The 16007-nt window shown below is 39.4% G+C and overlaps 1 protein-coding gene across 15 annotated transcripts in view; it reads left to right on the plus strand.

The window, feature by feature from the left end:
- Positions 1-16007, plus strand: part of ZMIZ1 (zinc finger MIZ-type containing 1) — a 491983-nt gene that overhangs the window by 415818 nt on the left and 60158 nt on the right. For all 15 annotated transcript variants that reach the window (XM_034775977.1, XM_034775973.1, XM_034775967.1 and 12 more), the window contains one exon: positions 12287-12431. In XM_034775977.1, the coding sequence (XP_034631868.1) occupies positions 12287-12431 (145 nt within the window). The remainder of the gene's footprint in view (positions 1-12286; positions 12432-16007) is intronic.

A 16007-nucleotide genomic window follows, 5' to 3' on the forward strand; every position in this document is an offset into this window, starting at 1 on the left:
TGCAGAATAAGATATCAGAAAGGTTGTCTGTGTTTATATTTAAAAAAACAAAACAAAAAAACCCCACACCTCCACACACAACAACAGCTCTGTAGAAATAACAGAACTGAAGCCTTGGGAACATCCTTTTGTTTTTGTTTTTGTTTCTCCCCCCCCCCCCCAGATTTTGCTCCCAAAGATCAAAATCTGCCTCCTGATAACGACTTGGGGTTATTACAGATAGATAAACAAAACATTTTTTTTCATTCTATATTGGCCATGTCAGCTTCTATTCGAAACATTTTCAAAGAGAAACCCTGAGGAGTCGGGTATAACTTGTCCAAAATGCTTTCCTATCTACCTTTGTTACTAATACTGTAGAATTACTTAAGCAGTCAAAGCAGATAAAATTATTTGGTTCTTCTGCATTTCTACAGCTAGTTTTGTCATATGAAATTGGTCTTAAGATCTGATTTCTTGACTCATTCAGATTTTATTCATTTCTGCATTGTCCTAATCCTGCTTCTGAAATATTCATAGGAGGGAGGGGGTAGACAAACTGCAGTTCAGTACAAGACCGCAAAACTGTTTCACTGTGTGGCCTCCATTCTGTGCTGTCTTGTGCATGCTTGCTCTTTTATGCCACCCACTCCTTTCCTTCATCTGCATCTCTTGGGCCCATTCGCCTTTTCAGTGGTTGAGATACTGTGTCAATTAGAGGGGCGGGAGGGTTAACAGAGCTGCCTCAGGAATTGATTCTTGTCCGCCTTTCTGAGCGGTCTGTGTGCACAGCAGCACATGATATGATTTTACACAATACCCAGTTAATATCCTACTCAGCAGCTTCCTAGGGAAGAGCTGGATTGGAAAATAAATAAATAACGGTACTTCTCTGGAGACCAGAGGGAGTGAATGGACCAGAGCTAAATTTGGAATACTAAAGCTTGGTTTCCAAATGCATGCTCCCACACACATACATATATCCTTAGTCAGCTTTTCCACGTGACCCTGTTGAATCCAGTGCAGCTGTTATTTATAGATGGTAGGGGTAGTGATGGCATTATCTTTTAGCACTGTTCAGGACTGAAATTATAGTGTTCTTCTGTAGCGATACAGGGCCAGATGCCTTCCACAAGAATTCAGATCGATGGCTCATTTTGTAAATGTTCCAACTATCAGATGATTGCAGAATAGCCTTCCCCATCTTTTTATTTTCAAAGGCAGGAAATAAAGGGTATTGTAAAAAATCAGAATGGGCTGTGATTGTCACTGGCTTCTTCTCTGGATGTGCATAACAAAATTGAATCACCTGGTCCTTAAATGATCATTCTTTTCTCCTCTCTTCCATTTCCCCATACAACCTGTTGTAACTCAGGGGGAAAAAATACGTGTTCCACTGAAGACAAAGACCAACTTTTTCCAGATCAGGCTGTCTAAAGTTAGGCTCCCAAATAATAACTGTTTGATATTCCAAAGTGCTGAGTATCTGTAGCTCCCAATGATTTCATTCAGGCTTGTGTGTGCTCACTAAGTACCCATGAAAATCTGTTGGTGTGTATTTAGGTTTTTGGTTCCTTATTTTAGTTCCCAGGTTTGAAAACTTAGGCTTAAATAGAAAATATAATAGCTTTATTTTCTTTGCCATATTTGTGGAAACTAAGCTTTGGAATATATAAGAAATCATATATTTCATATATTAGGGGGTCAATTTATGAATTTGCCAAGATGTCATTTAGATTTTTAAAGCTGAAATCTAGCAAACTCGGTTTGGCAATATATAATCAAATCCAAGAGGATGACACTTTTTTATTGAGTCTAGGGAGTGGTTAGTCTTACTAGTTTTAATGCTGGAGGGTTTTCAGGTCAACTTTTAACTTGAACAGTATTTCTCAAATCAGGACACTTGTTTCTTCTTAACCAACCAACAATTTATTAATTCACCCAGAACCGCATTAATATACAATCAACAGTAAATGCAACCGTGTGTACTACATGCACAAATACAGGTTTGAGAGCAATTATCACAGACTAGAGTTGAGGCTCAGCGGTTATATCAAGAAACAATGCAAATTACCAAGATTTCTTATTACATGTACATATGACCATGTGCTCCCAATTCTTTAGTACCTAATACATTTATCACACTTCCATGGGTATACCTGTCTTTAAGGAGCTTTGAACCATACGGTTGTGTCTCTTTGACTAGATTAATCCCAAAGGGACAAGTTTTAGAATATTAAAACAAATTGCTTAAAGTTATTTTTTTCAGTATTTCTTAGGCCAATTTGCTTGGACTTATAAAGGAGTTAAAATCTAAAATATGGTTACTTGAGGAATCACTAGAGAGCGTAGACTCAGCAAGATAATGTTTAATTATTTATATTAAAAAGGAGAGGAGCCAGTAGTCTTTGAAATGAAATCTCAGCTTCTTATCCTGTTCATCCTGGGATGGGGGAAGGGGCATTTCCCACAGGCATTGTTCCCAGTCAACTCTCTTGAGCACATGGTGACTTCAGTTTATATAACCTAGTTTCAGGTCTTGTAGGAGGCACTCATCCACACACACCCTCCCCCACCCCCCACTGCTACTGGGAACATGCCAAGAGTGATCAAGTTTTAGAGTTTTCAGTTTCTTTGCAGCTTCCATTGGTATCCAGTAGATGGTGATAGTGTATAACAGATTTCTTCAATCCTTTTCTTATCGGAGGCTTTTTAAGTCTGATCTATTTCAAGGATTGTGTTTCATTATTAGCCGCTACTGTCAGTTGGGATCCCTCCTTTTATCTTAATATCCCAAAGTTTATAGCTTCATTTATGTCTTTTAACATTTATTTTTCCTTGTGCCAGTGCCAGACAATTCCTATTACTCAGGGGTGAAAGTAACTTAAAGGACTTACCGGTACGCCGGAGTCCTGAGTGGGGGCGTGGCCTCAACCAGAAGAGGGGGGGCCTTTCAATCACCCCGGAGCTACCAGCTGGGATCCCCGGGGCTCAGGGGTGAATTAAAGGACCCGGGGCTCCGGCCGCCACAGAGCTTTGGGCCCTTTAAATCACCGCGGAAGCCCTGCCGCCCTGGGGTAGTGGCGGCAGGGCTCCCGCGGTGATTTAAAGGGCCCGGTGCTCCTGCCATTGCAGGGAGCCCCGGGCCCTTTAAAGCAACGCTGGAGCTCCAGCAGCCTGGCTCGGGCGGTGCTCCTGCTACTGTGGGGTAGCGGCGGCAGGGCTCCGGCGGTGATTTAAAGGGACCGGGGCTCCCTGCAGTTGCAGGAGCACTGCCCGAACCCGGCTGGAACTCAGGCAGTGATTTAAAGGGCCTGGGGCTCCCTGCAGTGGCTGGAGCCCTGGGCCCTTTAAATCACCGCTGGAGAAGCCGGTCCAGTCCGGCACGGCGTACCGGCTCTTGCCGGCACAGCATACTGGACCGTACTGGCTTACTTTCACCTCTGCTATTAGTTCTACAATGCAATTATTTACAGTGATAACCAACACAATCCTTATAATCTTCTAAATTTGGAAGGCTTGTTGCCAGAGGATGTTGTGAAGGCCAAAACTATAACTGGGTTAAAAAAAAAAAAGGGAAATTCATGGGGGATAGGTCCATCATTGGCTATTAGCCAATATGGTCAGGGGTGCAACCCCATGCTCTGGGTATCCCTAAACCTCTGCCTGCCAGATGTTGGGACTGGACAACAGGAGATGAATAAAGCACTGGCATTAGCCACTCTTGAAGACTGGATACTGAACTATATGGACCATTGGTCTGATCCAGCATGGCCATTCTTATATTAAGACAAGTACATAAGCAGTTCACCTTATTTAGGACATTTCCCACATGTAGAAGGATGTTGATCTGACTCACAAGGCAAACAAATATGCAGATTCTTATTTGGGATGAAAGACCTGGAATACTTTTTAGCTAGATTGGAAGAGAGAAAGAGCTTTTATCCATATGCAAATTCTGAGAGATTCCTGCCGAGGTGATTAATGATACTCTCATTTAGCCATTTTAGTTTCTCTTCTTGGGGAGAACTCCTGACTTTGGCTGATCTGTGGGTCCTTAGACAAAGTGTCTCATGTGATGGATGCCGGTTTCTTCTCTTCCTAGATGGATCTTGTTTTAGGAATAAACAGAGGTGAATAGCTTTTCTAATTTTTAAGGGCCATAAGGAATCAGTAGTTATTAATCAATCAAGGCATATCTGTTCTATATATCCCTTACACATGTTCTGCATCATTCTAGCTACCTTGCATCATTAGGATTATGATTAACTTCAAATCTCTTGCAGGCTAAATAGTCTTCTGCAATTATATTCATATGAAAGACAAGGGGGAAACTGGGATGTGGTCAAATCAGGTGTCCACAGTGAGCTGGGTGGATGGTCTCAGTTCAAGCAGTCAGGTGTCCATGTCACAAAAAAACCACCTCCACAGCTGACAGATTTCAAGACTGATTTTTTTTTTTAACAGTTTCAGTAAAATTGGCTAGGACCAAATGATCTTATCCTTCTTCTCTGCTCAAAAATATTTTCTGTAGCTATCAAATAATAAAACTTTTTTTTTTTTTTTACACACAAGGTAAAAGTGTAAAATTCAAGTTAAGTTGAGCCTTAAGCAAAACCCAAGAGCAAAAGTTCTTAAAATAGCTTGTGGGTCTTCTCCGGGAATCTGGCAGCATGATGTTAAGTTAGGAAATACATTTGTGCAATACATTTTGGCTGCATGGTTTTCATATTTTTTTCTCCCTTTTTGAAAGCGTGTACAGATGATTTATGGTTGTTGTATGAACATGTTCCAGGGCCAGTACTGAAAATATGGGGCTAGAAAACTAACCTTGATGTGGTTAATGTGGTTTTTCCTTCCACTGAGAGAAGGGAGTGTGGTCTCCTAGGAATCTGGACTCCTGGGTTCTCATCTTGATTCTGCCACTAACAATGTGACCTTGAGGAATTCCCCTCTTGTCTATGCTGTAGTTTCTCCATCTTTAAAATTTAGTCTTTGTTGGGTGGCTTAGTTTACTGATCTTTGTAAGGAGCTGTTTATTCCATAACTAAAATGTTATAGATTTCAAGTAAAATTATTATTCTGAAAAAACAGAAAACAAGAAAGAATTCAAACTTAACTTTGCTCAAATGCAAAATCTTTGTTTTGAATAGCTGTGTAAAGTAATATGACAGAGCATAGATTTCCCATATGCTAGACAATAAGCACCTAAACACCTTTCCTAACACCTGTTAGCATAAACAAAAATGCTTCTCAGAAGATGCTTTTGTGGTACTTTGCTAGCTCCGAGTATTGATAATGGGAAACACAGCTTCTCACCTTGGAGTCCCTGGTTTGAACCTAGCCAGGTTTGTTAAGTGAGTGAAAGTGATTTTCAGACCGTAGTGGTGAGCAGGAAGAAGAGGTCTTTAATTAATTAATTGAGTAGTTTGGGGCCACAGAGTTGCCCCTCTCTTCTCCAGCTCCCCAAAACCTGCCACCCTTTTAAGTAAGAGAGAGAACACTCAATTTTGCTGTATTCCAAAATCATGACTGAAGACTTCAATCTATGTGACAGTTAAATATTGATTTGAAATCTATCTAGCATTCATATAGATAGATATGTGACTGTATCTTCTGCATCCTATTTGTCCCTTGTGAGGATAGAAATGAAATAAATAAATAGCCAGCACAATATTCTCTCTCCCCCAATGCCACAAATTATCTGCCAGGATGATTTGTCAAAAAGAGTGTTGCAGACTCTGCCTGTACAGCAGAAGATACAGCACCACCTAAAAGGTCTAAAAAATTCTGCATAAAGAAAATGTGAATTTGCCTTTAAAAACTACATGTAATTTATTGGTATAGATCTGTGAAAGGCGCTGCATCTGCCACAAAAGCCCTAGCACCTTATTGCATTTCTTGCTGAGATTCAAAAACAAAACAAAAACTGGGGGATGGTGCTCAACAGATATTTCTTCACAATTTTCATTGCACTGAGTAAGAAATATGAGTCTGCCAAGCTGCCTATTGAACTATCTGCTGCAGCTTAACTGCAGCAAGAAAACAGTAATCCTATTGTGCTCCTACAGCAGTCTCCTGGGAAGCAGAAGGCATTGAAATTACTGAGCAGTTGTCTTGTCCCTTCCTCACCTGCCTTTGTAGCTGTAAATATAGTGTCTGCCTATAAATAACAGTTTGCTGCACCTTTAAGCACGTTCCCTAACAAGAGGAGGTGATTTACTGAGGTGATAAGCTGTAACTAATACTAGGGTATCATAATAGGTAAATAGATTAGCACAGTGCTTCTCTGTATTTTGCTTTCTAGGGAGTCCACTGGCTCATTCATTCATTGTAGATGCTTACTACAGCACTTTGCAATACGTGGAGTTAAATCAGTTCCAGGATTGTAGCTATTGATGGTTGTATGTATAAAGCTAATGAAATGCATTAGTGAATCTATCAAATAGCATTGATTGTTTAGGATCTCTTCTTTTCTCCCTCAACACCTCTCCCCCATAAAAGGATTATAATGGGCAGAATTCATTATTCAGTACCATGATTATATATTTTGAAATGCATCATCATTTTATTTTGGGGTTTTGAATGATGTGAAGTACAGTCGGATCATTTGCAGCAAGGTGTTAAAAACTGAATATGCATTCTGGGTTTCATCCATGGTTTCCCCATCTTGGATTAATTACTTTTACATTCTTAAAAGTCTGGCTTTTCTGGAGACTATGGATCTTTAATTAGCCGAAGCATTGTTTATTTGTTCTGTGTTAATGACCTAAACCAAGGCTGCCCTCAGGGCAGGTAGCGATGCATTCTTCAGTCCCGAGCATCTCTTGTCTGTGTAACAGGTGATCGCTCTGGGCTGAGCCAGGACCACTAAACTCATTTTACTAATTAAATTGTACTAGTCTTTCAACCTTTGAGCACTGATGCAGAAGCATACATTTTAACCATGAACCCTTCCTGTTCTCATTCCTCAAATAGTTTCTCTGTTCTTTCCAAACAGGCTGCTTCCTTTTCCCATTTCTCCTGCACCACCTAGTGACCCGTCTTTCAGAATGGATTCCCTTTTTTGGTCATGTCAACACATATATAGGCACTTGCAATGACTGTGCTACATCCTGGGTCCACATGAACATGCATAGCACTTTCTAAGATCATAGTTATCAGTATTTTATTAAAATACTTTTGAAAAACATGTTTTTAATTTCAAGACAATGATTGATACACTTATAATTATGCAATACATTGATCAAATACACCGGAGTATGTTTGGTGGAAACAATGTTGCACTGTGTGGATAACATATCAGTATAAAGGGGGCCTAACAAGATAGGAGCAATATTAAGGTATGTTGCCAACTCTCATGATTTTTTTTTATCGCAAGTCTTGAGATATCGAGTGTTTTTCTTTAAAGCCCCAGACTCTAGACTCAAGTGATTATACAAACATCTCTGTGTTTTAGTAAGTTTGTAGCCCACATGGCTGCAGAGAGATGTTATTCAAGTGTCTCTTAAAAGTCAGAAGGAAATTAAAAGAACACCATATATATAATGTTTTTAAACCATTCTTCATGATTTTTTGAGGCTTAATTCATTTAAATATGAGGGTTTGGCAATACTGGATCTTAAATATGCAAAAGGCTATCAAATGGATGTAATAGGACGTGATTTTAATATTGAGAGGATATGCGTTAAACTCTGTCTTCAGGTATGCACATGTGAACACATCATGTGGCACTATATTTGTAAATCCCCCTGGAAGAATGAAAGTAAGACAACAGAGCTAGATGGCAGGAGCTGACACCATTGAAAGTACCTTTCCTAACTTTCAAATATATTTTTCTCACTTTTTCAACAACTCCTTGGCTGCTTGTAAATGAAATCGCTCTTCCCCCCCCTCCCCTTTTTTTTGTTTTGTTTTTTTTTGTTTTGTTTTTTGTTTTTACTGATTCCATTTTTCTCCATTTCACAAACATACAGGCCTGTTGCTATAGGTTTTGGTGTTGGTTTGCTCCTGTCATCCAATTTAGCAAGCTAGCATTAATTTGTTTTACTAAAAATACTGAAATCCTTAAAATAAAATAATCACATGAAGAATTACATGGGTTTTACAAAAGAGAAGTAGGTCAAATTTTGTGCCAATCAACTGTGAGAATGTCCCTTTAAGAAAAATAAATGGGGAATACACTAAAATTGTCAGCCCATTATTTGGTTGCCTGTATATGCTGCTTTGGTGTGACCTGGCAAAGCCCATGTAACTGAGTATTGTGGGAAAATGTCAATTTTAGTATTTTAACCAGAATATCCTTTATATTTGGGTTTGGGATGGGGATATGGAGGTATAAAGAATTCCTGTTCTACCCTTGCAAACGTTGACTTTTTATTTTAACAAGCAAGCTACATTATTATATTGAAGGGGCATTGTAGCAATGCAGCATAGGAACACAATTTAAATCAATCATTAAACTGCAGCAGAAAGAGGCTGTGAGAGGTAGTGTGGATGGTCCATCTGCAAAATCTGTGCTCCTGTATTACAAGGAGGAGGGATTAGAGGGTGTGGGGAGAGAAAAAGCAGCTGCTTGGCTATTCTCTGAGAGGGAGAGACTGACTGTTGGCACCATCTGTAGCTGTCCTTTGTGCTTCCTTCTTTATCTGTTCATTAGAGTGATGCTGAATTTCTCGTGCTTTGAGTTTAAATGAGTTGAGATGTGCCTAATACTGTCAGCACAAAAAGCTGAAACTAAGTACACTAAAGATGAATAGTGTAATCTGTAAATTCATTTTCATCTTACTTGAATAGGCAAAGGAAGTAATGTTCTTCAGAATCCAGCTGTACCAGATGCTTGTGTGGCGCATTTCATCTCACTACACTAAGTGCAAACCAATATAAGAGGGGGGTATGGGAGAAGTTGCAACATTTCAGACAGACAATGGCAAAATCACTGAGGGAATGTCTACACGGCAGTGTAAGCCCAGGATTTGAACTTGGGCTCAAGCCTAACCCCTCTTCAGTCTACACAAACATTGCACTAACCTCAGGCTTGGACCCCAGGTCCAAGGACCCCATGGTGTTGGAGGGTCCGAACCTGAGTCAAGCCGGGACCCAGAGTTCAAGACCAACTGCTTTGCAGTGTTGACACAACTCCACTGGACTCATGATCTGGAGGTCCACCAAAAGAACCCCACTGGCTGATTTTTTATCCTCTGGACAGTAAAGTTTTCCCATACTGCATCACAAACACAAGGCTAGAGTGACCACGTTTTGGGAGAGTGCTAGGGAGTCTGGGATACGGGTGGTTGGACTCAGGCCTGCATAATGCAATGTAGATCCTGCAGCCTCAGGCTGGGACCCAAGGGTTCTGCAGTTCCTAATCTAGGGTTACAAATGAATGTAGATGCTCAAGTCGTAGCTTAACAAACCCAGGATCAGCTACCTCAAATTCCAATTACCCAGGGCTTACATTGCAGTGTAGGCATACCCAGAGGGGTTTTCTCTCTCCCACCTCCCCGCTTTGATGGAGATAATGGTGGATTTGACATTTTTTGAGACAGTTCTGAACCGGTCTCTTTTCATTCAGTGCACAAACACAAATTATTATTATACATGGTACATGACTGGGAAAAGTCCCAGGAGAGGAAAGGTTAAACCTCTCAGTAATGAGCAGTGAGATGGGGATGAGTACATTTGTTATGTTTTATACCTTCAGATTCTTACTTTCCAAAAATGTAAGTCATCTCCTGATAATTTGTAGCATGTAACTGTCTCCCTTATCTCAAAAGCCTGGCCATTCTCTGACATTTACATTTCACCTTTACAAATGTGTGCATTTGATATTAGTAATAATAATAACTCATTAATATCTAACCTTCCCTACCTACTCAATGCGATGTTATCTCATTTCCATTGCAAATTATTTGGCCAGGAGTTAACTCTGTTTTTTCAAAGCAGGTACTGGCTTTGTTTGCAGATTCATGTCCTCAAATCCATTAGGCAGCTGCTTTTTATCTTTATTTGTCAAGCACTTATATGTGTGCACTAGGAACAGCTCCCTCCTCACATCAAAGCCACGTTTAAGATGGACGGTTTCCATTCGACACCATAGTAATTACACTCAGCTGTGGAAGTGCTCAGCATCCGCTATTATTCTGACATGGCTGCATTTACAGCTCGGCAGAACACTTTGTTCATTTTTCTCAGAACTCAAGTAGCCACAGTGTGCATGAGGAAACTATGTTAGGCAGTGATTTTTATCTGCAGGCGGCTTGAAAAGGGGGTGGAGAGGAAAGACCCTTTGTCACTGGCACATAAGTAATGACATGCCAGGGATAAAAGGTGAGTATAATTTGATCAAATGCTTGTTGACAGATTCCTTGGCTAATAGAGAAGCAGCTTAGAATGACACTCGTTGCTAGAACATTTAGGCACGGAGCTCAGTGGGAATGCTTTCTGTAGGCTAGATGTGATGCTAACAATTTCAGAGCAACCATATTTAGTTATATAAAGAAGCAGTATCCCCTTCTTGTCATAGAAGGACTCTAAAGTACCTCCCAAAGCACCATTATTGACCTTGCATGTGGTAAATACAAAGAAATTACTACATCCTCAATACCCCAATGTGTGTTTACTTTTCTTTAATAGAATTGGTTTTATTAAATATTTCTCTGGTATGGCCAGTTGATTTTTTTTTTAATTTCTAGTGTTTTTATATAGAGACATATTCTTCTGTGTTCCTGTCAAAATCTGAAAATCTTACACTTTTCACAGTGTAACTTTCCAATTACATCCTTTAAAACTGGTTCTGATAATTATCAATTACACCACTTTTGAGTGTATAATGGAAGAAGAAGGTGAGGTCCCTTTTAAATGATGGGTAATTATGGTATCACACCATTACAAAAAGCATACAAGTGAAAATAAACATCCATGTATTGGATATCTCCTCACCTGTGTCACTTACATTGGTAAACCTGACATAATGTTTTAAACCTCATCTACTTTTGACTATTTATACCACATGTTTATTTTAGACTGGCTTTCTGGTTCTTGCCCACTAGAACAAATTGTTGTTTGGGTACACAACAAATTGTTGTTTGTAGGGAAACATCTATATTTTAAAACCTTTTAATTGACATTCAAGACCATTTTTTATCGGCATGAAGATTTGCAAAACCTTCTTTTAAGGAAGAACAAAATAGACCCTTCTGTTTGACAAAGTTGTTTGTATCAACCACAAAATTTTGCAGTTGGTCTGAGCTGTATCTTATTGGAATTCTTCACCCACCACTTAGCGCAAAAGATCTTTAATTACATTTCACAACAGTTAGTTATCACATTGGAATTTAAAAGGGCAGCTCCTTGGTTTAATCACTTTTCTATGAAGACGTACTGGATAAAATCCTGCTTCACTGCAATCAATGGAGCCTAGATTGTGCTCACTGTCATTTCTAGAGGCTCTGTTTATCAGAATTTGTGTGCTTTTGTAACATAGGCCAGAATTTTAGTGCCTCTGAAAATCAGGCCTCTTATTTAGGTGCCTAAGGCCCCAATTTATCAAATTGTGTAAGCATGTGCTGATCTGTGAATATATGAGTAGTCCCATTGACCAAAGGAATATTCACATACTTAAAGTTTGGCATATGTTTAGGTGTTTTGCTGAATTAGGCCCCAAATATGGATCCAGTGTCTAACTTTAAGCACCCAAATTTGAATATCATGGCTACTCTATTTTGTAAGCTCATTCACAGTTGGGGTAGGTAATATAATGTTGCAAATTAAATCCAACGCCTGATTTTTTCTTTTGTAATCTGTGTCTTCTGCAATAAAATTTCATACAAAGAAATTGCAGTATTGTCAATCGTACGGAATGATACTATTTTAGTTATGCAAGAAGGCAAAGAACAGCCATCACAATAAATCATATATAAGACTGGCTATATTAAGAAATGCTGATTGTGCAGATTGTGGAGCTTATCTATAATAAACTAAATCCAAACTAGCAGAACTAAAGCTATCATCCGTTGCCTATTAACATTAGAGGTGGAACGGGTTGTGGGAGACTGTAGAAAGAAATCTTGATTTCTCTTACTCCCCTCCCTTCTTATCTACCAATGATCTCTGTTTCTTCCCATAGTTTTTCCCCTTTTAGTGTAGCAACATATTCTTCATATGATGGTAGTGGCTCATGGGGAAAGTTTTCAGAACTGGTGTATGTCCATTCAGTTAGTGACTAATGTGGTTAAAATATCCTGCATCTCAACACAGCTGGACTCTTCATTAAGTTCTACACCTTCATTTTGTTCTGTTTGCACAGCGCTGCTTTCGTCGTGGTGTGAGGAGTTGGGACGGCTCTTGCTCCTTCGTCACCAGAAAAGCCGGCAAAACGATCCTCCTGGGAAGCTACCCATGCAACCCCCCATGAACTCTATGAGCTCCATGAAACCCACACTCTCTCATAGGTGAGTCACACAAGCCTGCTATTGCAAGAGTAGATGCATATACAAATTCATTACAGTGAGAAATCTTTTAACTGAAATGCTTATTACCATGACAAATCGGGAGGAACTGGTTGAGACTTTGCAAGTGGAAGGCAGCTTGGGTGAAAGTGATCATGAGATGGTAGAGTTCATGATTCTAACAGCTGGTAGGAGAGAAGATAGCAGAATAAAGATAATGGATTTCAAGAAGGCAGACTTGAGCACCTTCAGGGAGTTGGTAGGAAAGATCCCATGGGAAGCAAGTCTAAGGGAAAAACAGTTTGAGAGAGTTGGCAGTTTTTCAAAGAGACATTATTAAGGACGCAAAATCAAACTATCCCACTGCATAGGAAAAATAGGAAAAATGGCAAGAGATCACCCTGGCTTAACCAGGAGATCTTCAATTATCTGAACCTCAAAGAAGAGTCCTACAAAAAGTGGAAACTAGGTCAAATTACAAAGAACAAAAGCATATAGGGATAAAATTAGAAAGGACAAGGCACCAAATGAGATTAAACTAACTAGAGACATAAAGGGTAACAAGAACACATTCTACAAATACATTAGAAGCAAGAGGAAGACCAAGGACAAGCTAGGCCCATTACTCAATGAGCGGGTAAAGACAATACTATAAAATATGGAAATTGCGGAAGTGGTAAATGCCTTTCTTGTTTCAGTTTTAACCAAAAAGGTTAGTAGAGATCAGACGTCTAACATAGTGAACACTCGGGAATATGAAGTAGGATCTGAGGCTAAAATAGGGAAAGAACAAGTTAAAAATTATTTAGACAAGTTAGCTGTCTTTGATGAAATCCTAGAATATTCAAGGAGCTGACTCAGGAAATATCTGAGCCATTAGCATTTATCTTTGAAAATTCTTGGAAGGGTGGAGAGATTCCAGAGGACTGGAAGAGGGAAAATATAAAGGGGAATAAAGACAACCCAGGGAATTACAGACCAGTCAGCTTAACTTCAGTCCCTGGAAAGATAATGGAGCAAATAAGCAAGCAATCAAGATGATAAGTAACAGTCAACATGGATTTGTCAAGAACAAATCATGTCAAACCAACCCAACAGCTTTCTTTGACAGGGTAACAAGCCTTGTGGGTGTGGTATATCTTCACTTTAGTAAGGCTTTTGATACTGTCTTGCATGATCTTCTCATAAACAAACTAGGGAAATGCAACCTAGATGGAGCTACTATAAGGTGGGTGTATAACTGGTTGTAAAACCATTCCCAGAGAGTAGTTATCAGTGGTTCACAGTCAACCTGGAAGGGTATATTGAGTGGGTTCCCACAGAGATCAGTCCTGGATCCAGTTCTGTTCAATATCTTCATAAATGATGTAGATAATAGCAGAGAAAGTACACTTACAAAGTTTGTGGATGATACCAAGCTGGGAGGGGTTGCAAGTGCTTTCGAGGATAGGATTAAAATTCAAAATGATCGGGACAAATTGGAGAAAATAGTAAATAGGTCTGAAGTAAATAGGATTAACTTCAATCAAGACAAATGCGAAGTGCTACACTTAAGAAGGAACAATCAATTGCACATATACAAAATGGGCAATGGCTGCCTAGGAGGGAGTACTGTGGAAAGGGATTTGGGAGTCATAGTGGATCATAAGCTAAATATTAGTCAGCAGTTTAAGTGTGTTGCAAAAAAAGCAAACATCATACTGTGATTTATAAGCAGGAGCTGTTGTAAGCAAGACACGAGAAGTAATTCAGCTGTACTCCACACTGATAAGGCCTCAACTGGAGTATTGTGTCCAGTTCTGGGCGCCACATTTCAGGAAAGATGTGGACAAATTGGAGAAAGTCCAGAAGAGAGCAACAACAATGATTAAAGGTCTAGAAAACATGACCTATGAGGGAAGATTGAAAAACTTGGATTTGTTTAGTCTGGAGAAGAAAAGATTGAGGGAGGACATGATAACAGTTTTCAAGTACCTATAAAAGGTTGTCACAAGGAGGAGGGTAAAAAATTGTTCTCTTTAACCTCTGAGGATAGGACAAGAATCAATGGGTTTAAATTGTTATCAGGGTAGTTAAGCAATGGGTTTAATAGTTATCAGGGTAGTTAAGCACAGGAAAAAATTGCATAGCAGATTGCGGAATCTCCATCATTGGGGGTTTTTAAGAACAGGTTAGACAAACACCTGTCAGGAATGGTCTAGTTATTACGTAGTCCCGCCTTGAGCGCTGGGGGCTGGACTAGATCACCTATTGAGGTCCCTTCCAGTCCTACACTTTTATGATTCTGTAACGAAGGATAGCTAAAGTGGTTTCTTCACCGATTGGAACTAGAGATACCAGCACATATTAAATAAGTTAAATTTTAAGCATTGCTAACTACCCAGTACATGGTGATGTGACTTTTCCATTTCCCAACCTGAGTTCAGGTTTAGCAAAGAAGCGTGTAATTGGCCCCCTGAGACATCAAGCCTTAAGCCCCACCCTAAGGAGGCAAACTGTACTTACATTAATTAAAACAACACTGCTGTGCATCACTCATCAGATTTTTTTCCCATGGAATATTTAAAGAACACTGCTTTTTCTCTGGGCTGCAAATGTTTTATTGAAGGTTTTTTTTCTTTTAGGTTCCATGCTGATGGTTGCATTAGAAAAATCTGTATAGATTAGAGTAGATTGGATGTTGCATGAAGGTGTTAATATTATGGGGTTAATCAGGGAAATGAGAACCTTCACTGCACTCTAATGTCATCAGTCAGGAGAAATTCATAAAAGAATTATAACATTTGAGTGGAAAAGTGAGCCCCAAGGATTGTCTGAGGAGAGACCAAAGCATGCAGCATTTGAAACTCGAGTTCCCAGTTAGCTGGGAAAAGAGCAGTGGTATTGCTTCAGGTCAATGAGAGATTGGGAGGATTCATGTAGGCAACATCAAACATTGGAACTGCATCCCATATGTTTCTGTTTTTCTTTATTTTTAACATCACAAACCAAAAATAATTTCTACAGCTGCTCTGTTTATAGCCAAAATGTAGGAAACTTTTATTATTAAATCATAATAACACTGTACACTAAGTTGAATTGCCACTTTATGCCTCCACTTTATGCCACTGTGTTTGGCACTCTATTTTCAGGTTTGGGTTTTGGGGTTTTCCTTTTGTTTTTGTTTTGGTTTATTTCTGTTTAATGAATGGAAGGTATAGGGAAGATACACATCATTTACTACAAGCAATGCCCCTTATTCTCCTATCACTGATTTGAGTGATATCTGTGAATAGGCTGCTTCTTTTCTAACTTAGCTTATGAAATGATTTGGATCAAATACTTAATTACATTAGATTGACGAAAACATATTTCTTACTAGAAAACCCCTTTGATTCTAAAAATAATAGTTGGGCTCCTGCTGTTTGGACTTTAAATAAACTACTGTCCTCTTTTCATCATCCAAGATGAAATCAGATGGGAAGTCTGCATAGTAACACGCTCTTATTGGGACCCACAGGGACTAGTCAGTAGAGCTAGGGAAAGACAGAATGGTCCAATGTTTAGGGCACTAATATGGGACTTGGACACTTGAGTTCA

This window comes from Trachemys scripta, chromosome 7 (assembly GCF_013100865.1).
Source record: "Trachemys scripta elegans isolate TJP31775 chromosome 7, CAS_Tse_1.0, whole genome shotgun sequence".
In the NCBI taxonomy this organism is placed as follows: domain Eukaryota; kingdom Metazoa; phylum Chordata; order Testudines; family Emydidae; genus Trachemys; species Trachemys scripta.